Source organism: Ailuropoda melanoleuca, chromosome 4, assembly GCF_002007445.2.
Source record: "Ailuropoda melanoleuca isolate Jingjing chromosome 4, ASM200744v2, whole genome shotgun sequence".
Classification (NCBI taxonomy): Eukaryota; Metazoa; Chordata; class Mammalia; order Carnivora; family Ursidae; genus Ailuropoda; species Ailuropoda melanoleuca.
In genome coordinates, this window is record NC_048221.1 from 119,861,860 (window position 1) to 119,873,104 (window position 11,245).

The following is an 11,245-nucleotide window of genomic DNA, read 5'->3' on the forward strand; positions in this document are numbered from 1 at the left end:
TGTGGTCCCTCTGGCTAAACCATCCATTACTGTCCTGTCTCCATGGCTTCCCAGAAACGAGGGGGGAGGAGGTCCCAAGTCCTGTGTCAGGCTCCAGGGTCTGGTGACCGAAAAAAGAAGTACCCTTAGCTGAATGTCAGGGGTTTGCCTGAACTGACCATAATTTGCTTCCTCATTATGTCCAGTGGCTGATGATGACTCTGTACTCCTGAGGAGGCTGGAGCCCTGTCTGCCTTCACCGAGGACTCTGCATATGGTTCAAAGGTAGCCTTCGGCTGAGATCAGTTCACACTCAACCCATTTATCATTCTTCAGGACCATGTCTCCAGTCATCATCTTCTCAGCTGAGATGATTTCTTTTCTGCAGATCCCCTTTGGATAGACAGTGTGCAAAAAGAGAAAGGAGTTAGGAAAGATTGCCTTGGACTTATAAAGACCAACTGTCATTCTCAGGCCACAACCTTTTCACAAGCAGATATGTGACCTAATGTGACCTAAGCAATCAGACTCCAGAATTGGTGTCTCAACCTTTAACAATACTGCCTCCATTGCTGTCCAATTTAAATGACCTTAGCCGAATGTTATCCCATTTGGGGTAATAGTCTAGGTTTCAAGATCTGAAGAGGGATTAATATGTCCTTAAACAACTGTACCAGCTTCTAGAAATTGGTGGAAGCATAGGCTAAATTTCAACTGCGTGGAGGTGGGTGGGGCTATATTGAGCTTTCAAGAACACAGAAAATGAGAGGCTTGGCAGAGTCCAGGTGGATTGGGCTGGCTCTGGCATTTGAGGTCACAGGATGGTCTTCTGCTACACTATCTCCAGATGGTTGAAATTGGGGTGGGAACCAGTGTATTTAAAACACCTGAATTCACCTAAATATATGCTTCCTGCATATAATAGGTGCCCGTCTGTTTACTTGACCTATGGACTATCAGATCCATTTCAAATCAGTCCCCAAAGCCTCTGTGTGCCTACTTTAAAGAGGAACAACAAATCAATGCTGTATCGTAGAGCTAAGCAGTGGATGGTTCATATCTCTGATTTTTTTTAAAAGATTTATTTGACAGAGAGACAGCCAGCGAGAGAGGGAACACAAGCAGGGGGAGTGGGAGAGGAAGAAGCAGGCTCCCAGCGGAGGAGCTGGATGCGGGGCTCGATCCCATAACGCCGGGATCACGCCCTGAGCCGAAGGCAGACGCTTAATGACTGCGCTACCCAGGAGCCCCATATCTCTGATTTTTTGAACTACCATGCTGCCTCACTTTCACAGCCTCCCTCCCAACCCAGAACCTGGAGGAAAACCAGAATAAAGGCCATCTCCCAAAGTTCATACATTTTACTCACAGGTTAGCAACTCAGAGCCATTTGTTAAAATTCTTAATTTCCAAACTGTTCTAATAGATGTGACTGTCTGATCTCCAAGCACATAAAAGACTAAAGGAGGAAAATGAATGATGGGATAAAAGGGTGTCCATTGGCAGAACAAAAGGAAACTTGATAGTCGGATAAATGGGCTCTGAAGAAGGAGCAAATACTTTCTAAGCATGGCTTAAGGAAGTAGAAAAGTATTTCACTTAGAAAAAACTGTATTGATTCTAAGTGATGAAGTGTAAAATGGTTTTCCATAAAGTTCCAGGGACATGAGGTATTACTGCTTTTATAAATGATGATCATGTATTATAGCCAAGATTTTTATGTCTATTTGTCAGTATCTCTGTCTTTAGGTTTTGCCATTGTAAATATTTGTTTTAATTAAAAGGCAATTTGGAAGATTTTTGGGGTTGAGAAGGTGATACCATCATCCTGTTCATGACACTTGGACTACAGTGTAATAGTTTTGCTTGGTGCCGATGGCATTTATATTGAAGTTAATTAAGTCTGATAGAACCTCCCTTCTATCTTCTCAGTGGTCTGACCTGCCCTCCTATGTCACTCATGTGTAACCCTCACTCGCCTGAGTCTGTCACTGTGGTAACTCAGATGCCTCACGCTGTGCTGACCTCCTCCCCCATTCCTTCCAATGCCCCCCAAAGCTGAGTACTGGAGACCAGGGGCAGAGCTGTTTTCCCACCCCAATATCCCTTCCCCATCCTCACTGCAGGGCATGTGAGGCAAGTAAAGATCTGGGACAGGATAGACCGCACAGGGGTCAGACTGAGGTCAGGCTGAAGGTCTGAGAGGTGGACATCTGCATTTCCTGGAAGTCAAAAGCCAACAGCTTGATCCTGACCGAGCCAAGCAGGAAGTGTGCAAACCCAGCGAAGGAAGAGCAAGGAGTCAGTCCTTGGGTGCCAAGGTAGGTGAGGTCAGAGAGTTCGGAAGGTTGGGGTATCCACCCAACCAGCGTAAGCAGGCACAGCATACCAGGCTGAGCACTGACGCAGGCTTTTAAAACCTCAGGAAAAAAAGGAAAAAAGACCCTAACTGGTGAAAAGAAAAGGACAGTTGCAAGAGAGGACTAAAATACCTGCCCTTTCTTTACCCCTGTTTTTACTCTTTTCCTTCTCTCATAGTTTTGTACAAAAACTCAGCCACCAAAAAGAACCTTCTAGATTCCAGTCGGAGCCTGGGGCAGGGCAGTCAGCAGCTGGCTGTAAATAGCTCTGCTTTCCTGCCACCGTCACGCTGGGTTAGAGAAATGATTTTAGCCTCTGGGATTCTCAATCTGATGTTTCCCCAGTGAAATATGTGCATTTATATTTATAATGGGAAAAAAGGAGGAAATGAGTTTCATGGGTCGTTGGTAGGTCAAAGTGGGCCAGCTGGGCCAGGCTTAGTTTTGGGGCAGGCTGTGTGTCCAGGTCTCGGGGAGCTTTGGAAAGATGGCCATCTGGGGTCGCTGGCCCCAGGGCCTGAGTACCATCTCTTTTCCAGTGCTCTGAGGACCCAGGGGTACAAAGTCCAACGGCAACAAAAGTGAGGAGACGTTGGGAAGGAACCTTCTATCTGGATGACATTGGGCCTCAGTTTACTCATTTGTAAAATGGAAGCCAAAACATCTACATCACTGGGTCATTATGACGATAAGTAATGCCAGCATACTGTAGGCACTCAATAACTAAAGCGTCTCTTTTTTTCCCTTAGGCAGTACAAGTGTTTTTTACGACTATTATAATTTTTTTCTTTTTCTTTCTAACGACATTGTCCCTCATAGTGATGGCTTTTCGTAAACACCCAGGATATCATAGTCCATTTCCTCTTTCCTCTTCATCCTCCTCTATGCACACTTCGTGTCCCCTCTCTGCACACTTCACACCATGTCTTTGAAGTTTTGAAGTGTGGCCTCAGGAGGACGGCCCCTGTCTCCGATGTCAGGGACACAGCTCCGGGGAACCTCTGAGAAAGTGGTCATCTCGTTATGAAAGCTCTTCTGTCAGGCAGACGGCAGTTCTGCCCTCTGCTCACCTGGTGCCTCGGGAGCAGAGCAAGTTTACGCATCAGAGTCCAGGTTTCGAGCTGGTAGTTTCCTGGACTACAGACCAGGAGGCTTCTGGGAGAGTCTTCTGTGAGACTGCAGACTGGCCAGCAGTTATTCCAGAAACTCTGCTGGGCAATTCCATTGGGAGATAGAGCTGGCCTTATAGTGAGAAGGTGTGGCACATCCGCGGTCTGGAGGGCGGCCCCTGGCTCCTAGACTTCTGTCCTCACTGTGGTGCCCCATCCTGATGGGCTCGGAGGCTACCCCAGCTGGCCAGCACGAGGGGGGGCCTGCTGGGCAGTGAGCTTTCACCTTATCTGTCTGTCCATCCGGCCATGCAGCCAAACGTTCAGCGCTCTGTGGGAAGACACTTGGCAGCCTTCTACAGTGGGTCAGGCACTGTGCTAGGCACTGGGGACCAGAGGGACAGTCTTCTGGGGTGGCAGATGACTGTAGGTGGCCTGGCACTGTGACAGGTGGGGCAAGGCTTCTTGGGAGGTGATGCTTAGTTAAGAGGCTGGAAACTAGACACTAAGGGGAGAACAACAAAGGTCTCCACGGAGGGTACTGCACGGCTGTGTGCGTGTGTGTGTGTAAAAGACCCAGAAGCGAGGGATGGAATAGTATGTTTGGAAAGTGGCTAGTGTGTCGGAGGAGCCAGAGCTTAGCTCTGCTCAAGGGAGCAGCAGGGGCACAGGTGGCACAGGCAGGCACTGGCCAGGGCCCTCTGAGCTCCGTCGTGTCACAGCAGCCGGGTCCTCTCCCGTGGGTCTGAGGCATCACCCAAGAACTTCAAGCCTGGGTCTCAGACTTTCAGACCCTTCCTCTCCACCCCCAAAGCCAGGAAGTCAGCAGGGTGCCGACCATGACCTGGGAGTTCAAATCCCTGCCCTAGTTCAGGGGAACTTGGTCCGAGGACTTCACCTTTCTGAATCTCGACAGCATCACCGATGAGATGGTGAGAAGAACACTTGCCTCACAAGGTGAGTATCATAAGACAACATACCAGCGTTTCTGGCCTCGCACATCTTTTTTTTTTTTTTTTTTTTTTTTTTTAANTTATTTATTTGACAGAGATAGAGACAGCCAGCGAGAGAGGGAACACAAGCAGGGGGAGTGGGAGAGGAAGAAGCAGGCTCATAGTGAAAGAGCCTGATGTGGCTCGATCCCGTAACGCCGGGATCACGCCCTGAGCCGAAGGCAGACGCTTAACCGCTGTGCCACCCAGGCGCCCCTGGCCTCGCACATCTGAGCTCCGCCTGATTCCCCTGGTGGCCGCCATTGCCTTTATTCCTGCATCTGTGGCGTGTGCTGAGGCTGTTCCAGCACTAGATGGCGCTCTGTCCCCACACAAGGGCTCCTTCCCGGGTGTGGGCTGGCAGGGGACAGCTTCAGCCCCTAGCCTGGGAAACTGGGCACTTGAGTGCCCTGCCAGCCTGGCCCAGCTCGAAAGGCCAGCTTCAGCCCAACGCAGGCTCTCTTTTCCTTTTCTTGCTTCTTTGTTTCTGCTTAGTTTTTAATGGATGCCCTGTACTTTGTTTTCTACTGTTCTGTAAGTAATGTATAGCTTTTTTGTTTCTGAAAAAAGCAAAAATATGTTTTTAAGCCATGACTGTGAATGCACCTCCTTGAGAGATATAACCATGCCTCGGCCTCTCACCCATGAACCCCAGCACCTTTCTTAGCACCTAGCTTAATGCGGAGCTCATGTTTGGGGTTTACTGAATGCATGAACAATTTTTGAAGTAATTCAGGTGAATCCTGTCACAAAAATGTCAGTGTGTATTTGAGATGCTAACCGAAGATGTTAGCATAGAAGAGTTGCTTAAAGAAACATAATGATTTTCCTCTAAAAGGGTCCCTCTGATGTGGCCCAAGATAGCTTATTCTGCACCCATGCGCCATGCCCTGATCCCGGGGGCAGTTCGAGCCACCGTTCAGAAGCTCATCAGACTCTCCCTGAAGACAAGCTTCTTTTGACATTCCGGGCATTTGGACATTGTTTTCTCTTACGTATTCAGAATTCATCCTCCCAGAAGCATGAACCAACTGGGTCAAGTTCCAGAGCCTGTTACTTCCCGTGGAAGCTCTGTGAGCAGTAGGAGGTAGCTGGTCCTGGGCCAGACCCAGACTGAGATGAGGCCAGGCTGGTGAGACACCATGTCCGTCTTCAGCTTGCTCAGCCGCTCCTGCTTGCAAGAGCAAAAGAGGCTGGAAGTGGTGTAGCCCAGCCTAGGCAGGGTGGGGTGGTGGAAGGCACAGGCCTCACCTTGTCAGGGAGTCGGGCTGTTTTTTTGTTCCCCTGACCAGCTGCCCATGGGGCTGTAGATGAGTTCCCGAACTTCTTAATTCAACTATTTTAGGAAGTTATGTATGCAGTTGGAGGAGATTGGGTTGTGTAACTTCTAAATCTGCCTCTGGCTGGACGTCACAAATTTGCAAGAGCACAGGCTGGCCTTAAAAAAAGATGCCTACTTGAGTCCACTCTCCCATTTACTGGTGTAATTTACCTTCACGAGTCACCGAGTGTTCATACCTACAGTCCAGAGGATGCCCTGTGGATCACATGGGATCACACACTTCAACTGCTCAGTGCAGAGCAGGGCCTCTGCTGTGCCCTCTCTCCTAGGGGAGAAGCTAAACGGTTTCTGAACCAGCGCAGAGCGGAGGCCACAGGGCTGTGAAGCCTGAGACCCAAGCTTCCATTCTGCTTGAAACATCTCTTGGAAAGATTTTGTACAAAAGATCCAGTTCCCAGATTCATTTCCATTTTGGCTGAATGAAGGGATCAAAATGATGGTTGTCTTTGTTCTGACTTCCCATTGACCTCACATCAAGTCTCCCCCAAGAGGGAGCCTCAGCAAGCCTGACATTGCACCTACACAGCTCTCAGCCCAATTTGTTTGCCAACAGGAACAGCGGGAGGCAGCCCTGGGGAGGCCACCCAGCGCCCAGCAGCTCAGGCACAGCGGGCAGGCCAGGTGTGGGCCCCTAGGCTGCCCCCTCTGACCTTTCACCCTTGGTCCCGCACACACTAGGGAAGAGGGCCCGGTTCAGGCCCCTCAGCAAGGCTGGCCTATGTGCTAAGCCTTATTCCCCTTGCGTGCGATTGGGGGTTCCCCGGGGTGCAGCTCAGATGGTTAACTCACGAAGAACGTTCTTTTCCTGGTCTTTAGCTTCCTTGAGAAGGGGGAAATCAGAGACTGTTAGAATGCCCTTGGCCTGGAGTTTAATGCTGAGAGGACCATGGTGTTCTCGGGGTGTTCTAGAAAATAAGAGAAACCAACGGAGGAGGATAGACCATACTAAGTGTAGAAGCAGACAGCTTGAGAGACACTTTAGATCTAGATAAAGGGAAGCACATGTGTAAACACATAGGGGCGGAGGAGCAGAGTAGACACAGAATATTCGTGGCTCACGCTGAATATACATGTGGCACGGGGAGCACCAAATCCTCGGGATATGACAAACAGGTTTCCAAAGGCAAGGGAAAAGAAGGAACAATGAACTTTTGGGACTTCATCAAGATAAAAAGCTTCTGCAGAGCAAAGGAAACAGTCAACAAAACAAAGAGGCACCCCACAGAATGGGAGAAGATATTTGCAAATGACACAACAGATAAAGGGCTGGTAACCAAGATCTACAAAGAACTCAAACTCAGCGCCCAAAAAACAAATAATCAAGCCAAAAAAATGGGCAGGAGACATGAACAGACACTTCTCCAAAGAAGACATACAAATGGCTAACAGACACATGAAAAAATGTTCAACATCATTGGCCATCAGGGAAATTCAAATCAAAACCACATTGAGATACCACCTTACACAAGTTAGCATGGCAAAAATTAACAAGGCAGGGAACACCAAATGCTGGAGAGGATGTGGAGAAAGGCGAGCCCTCTTACACTGTTGGTGGGAATGCAAGCTGGTGCAGCCACTCTGGAAAACAGTGTGGAGGTTCTTCAAAACGTTAAAAATGGAGCTACCCTATGACCCAGCAATTGCACTACTGGGTATTTACCCCAAAGATACAGACGTAGTGAAGAGAAGGGCCATGTGCACCCCAATGTTCATAGCAGCATTGTCCACAATAGCCAAACTGTGGAAGGAGCCGAGATGCCCTTCAGATGAATGGATAAAGAAGATGTGGTCCGTATATACAATGGAATATTACTCAGCCATCAGAAAGGATGAATACCCACCATTTGTATCAATTGACATGGATGGAACTGGAGGAGATAATGCTAAGTGAAATAAGTCAAGCAGAGAAAGACAATTATCCTGTGGTTTCACTTTTATGTGGAACATAAGGAATAGCATGGAAGACATTAGGAGAAGGAAGAGAAAAATTAAGGGGGGGATCAGAAGGGGAGATGAACCATGAAAGACTATGGACTCTGGGAAACAAACTGAGGGTTTCAGAGGGGAGTGGGGTGGGGGATTGGGCTAGGCTGGTGATGGGTATTAAGGAGGGCACGTATTGCAAGGAGCACTGGGTGTTGTGCGCAAATGATAAATCATGGAATACTACAAACACTAATGATGTACTGTATGGTGACTAACATATATTATTAAAAAAAAAAAGGATATACAGCAAACATACAAGAGGCCCACAAGGCCCTCCATCTTTAATCAGCCGCCCATTGGTGCCCCCATATGGTTCCACTGTAAGCCCGGGAAACGCAGCTAGAGAGCCATGGCTCCCAGCTGAGTACCTGGCGAGCGGCTGCTGTGGCCAGCCAGCCCTGCCCCCCCCCCCGTCTCTCTGACAGAACAGCTGTGTCGTTGGGTTCCAGCCCCTTCTGCCCTGTGGGCTCCTCGCTTGAGCCTCAACTCTGGTGCTTGTGATCCCACCGTCAGCTGGAAGGGCTGATGTGGCAGAGGCACGACCCAGGACCCATCAGTGTGGTCCTTCCACACTCTCCCCCGGTATTTTAAGTGCGTTAACTACCCTGTCTCTCTCCCCTTGCTTTCCACTGTGTTTTAAAGTGATTCAGTCGACCAGGTGATCTCAGCCTCTTGCTTTGTCCCTGAGCCCTTCTGTGTGGTGACTGGAATGGCGCACTGGTGTTGGGGGTGGAGGCTACCACCGCAGCAAGGTCATCTCCCCTGTGACAACTGGGGCCACAGCAGGGAAGTAGGGGCTAGGGGCAGGACGGTGTCTAGCTTGGCTACTGCATCTACATGTGTGGCGGGTGGAGGGGATCCCTCAGTGCCCCCTCTCCACCAGCCCACCGCACCCAGACCAGCTGCCATGCAGAGCACTGAGCAATGCCAAAGATCGCACCACCTGGACCCTTTCCCAGTGACCCCGCTGCTCCCTCTCCTTGTCCTCAGCAAAGAGTGCAAAGAAAACGGGGTCAAGGTCTAGCCACTGCCACATACTAGCTGTGGGGTTTAAGTGAGTCAAACTCTGTGTCCTGGTTTCTTTGTTAGTAGGACCAGGCTCTAGTAACAGCTGCTTATTCAACAGCCCCAAGCACAGATAAGACAGAGTCCTTTATTTTATTTTACTTTACCATATGCACTTGATTTTATTACTTCTATAGTTTTTGGTTTTGTTTTTTTTTAAAGAATAGGCTAGGCTAGATCCTAGGGCACAGAGATGAAAACTCAGCTCCTCTTCTTAAGAAGGTGGCAGTGCAGTTGGAGGAAACTGCCAGAAAGTCAGCCCAGCACAGGGAATAAGGAACATACTGGGGAACTCAGTCTTGGAAGCATTCCTGGAGGACTTGTACTCAGCATGAATGTTCAGAGATGTACCCAGGGAGACAAGGATGATCTAGGTCGGAGGAATAGCATGGGACAGCACCAAGCATGAGACAGCAGACCCTTCAGGAGAGGGACACTGGCTCTCGTGGCAAGTGGCTGTAGCAGAATACAGCATGTTCTGGAGAGACTGTTCTAGTAGCTTAGCAGAGGACAGATTGGCAGAGGTAGAAATGGGAAGAAGTTCAGAGAACATCAGTAGCCTACCCAAGGTCTAAGGAAGTAGGAGGTTTTCATGACTTATCTCTTTCTGGACCCTCTCCCCCAGTTCTTCGAACCCCAGAAGGTCCTGATAGGTGTCTTTCCAGCCAGGTCTGCTGCCAACCTCCACCCTCATGGCTGAGGAATGAGCCACTCTTGGGAAGGAAGGTGGGGCGAGGAGGCTGCCCCATCCCACTTCATGTTTCAGAGACCCAGACAAAGGCCAGGTTAAAAGTGTGATGGGGACAGGGCAGCTCTGGGACAGGGTGTACAGGGGGCCTCCCCAAGCCCTGCTGTCTTGGCCAGGCCATCCTCCGTCAGGATGGTCCTGAGGAAGGTAGGGATGAAAGGGGAGGAAGAAGAGGCTAACACTCGACTTCACAGCTGCTTCTCAGCTTTGGTTTTCCCCACTCAGCCAGAAAGGTATTTCTGTCCCATCCACCTTTTTTTTTTTAAGATTATTTATTTGAGAGAGAGAGAGAGAGAATGCATGCGAGTGGGGGGAAGGGCATAGGGAGAGGGTGGGAGAGAATCTTAAGCAGACTCCCTACTGAGTGTGGAGCCCAACTCGGGGCTCGATCTCACAACCTTGAGATCATGACCTAGGTTGAAACCAAGAGCCGGATGCTCAAATGACTGAGCCACCCAGGTGCCCCTATGTTCCATCCATCCTGTGAGCTGTGTAATAGACACAGCCCGAGAAGCAAACAGGGCATTCAGTGAACAAGACAAGGCATTTTCCACCTAGACTTACACCAGTAAGTCTTCCTGGACAGGAGCTTTTAAAAATCGCTTTTTACTACCATGGAATCTTACTGAACTCTGGGGGGCTGTTGAACACAACACTTCCTTTCCAGGGGATGGTCTTCTGGAGGAAACTGTCTTATCAGAGGAGCTATCTGGGCCCAATCAAGAGAGAGAAATGCGCAGTATGGTGAACAGGAAATCTTCCTATATAGACTTTGTAACTGTGACAGGGGATTGGAGTAAGGAGAGATTGGGTGAGAAAGCCTAACGAGAGAGCTAAACAATGCAACATCAGCAGGAATAGAGTTACGTGCTACCCCCGTAGGGCTGAGACAGGGTGGCCAAGGGAGAGCCCCTTGCCCCTCTCAGAGCCAATCCAGACTTTGAGGAAGAGGGCACATCTGTGGCTTATGAATGGCAGAGAAGTCTCTGTGATGCCATATGGCAGAACCTATAGGAATGTGAAGCCAGGAACTTGCTGGCAATCTGCCCTCTAGTGTGCCAGGGAAAGCTGTTCACGGGAAGGTGTCTCAGGGGTACTCTGCTGCTCAACTCCCTTTAAGTGTAACTTCCTCACACGAAATCTTGAAACGGCATGAATTCAGGGGTTGAAATTTAAAAAATTAGTTATTTTTACTGCTTCATCAAAGGCATTCTTAAATGAAATTGGCATATATTTTCCCCCTTTCTACTGCGAGTGTGGGCTGGGGAAGAACATGATGAGAGTATGCGGTTCGGTGGCAGTGGGACAGGTTGGCACCAGGACACCTGCGGCTTACTCACACTGCTTCTGCACCATTGGTGTGCGTGCCGACACAATGCACAAGGACGAGAACAGCTTGGTGTTATTAGTTTGACTCCTCTGGGCCCTGAAAGGATCCACAGGCCACCCTTGGAGATCTGCAGGGTTCAATGACTTAGTCAGGTTACAACCAGGAGGTTGAGCCAGGATTCAGATATTGGGCTCCTGGCTTCAAACCCTATGCTCTTTCCACCAAAGCTGTTGAGATCCCCCAGTAAATAGCATACCTCTTCCTTGTCCAGATTCTCAGTAAGTTGAGAAATAAAAGAAAACTTGAGTCTAAGCGTCATTTTTATTACCGGTAG

The 11,245-nt window shown here is 49.2% G+C and overlaps 1 protein-coding gene across 1 annotated transcript in view; it reads left to right on the plus strand.

Moving 5' to 3' along the window:
- The window catches only part of CAPN14 (calpain 14), a 28,521-nt gene extending 26,119 nt beyond the window's left edge, over positions 1-2,402 (plus strand). The window contains exon 23 of the mRNA XM_034659683.1: positions 186-2,402. Coding sequence (XP_034515574.1) covers positions 186-212 — 27 coding nt within the window. The 3' untranslated portion in view covers positions 213-2,402. The remainder of the gene's footprint in view (positions 1-185) is intronic.
- Positions 2,403-11,245: the final 8,843 nt, after the last annotated feature.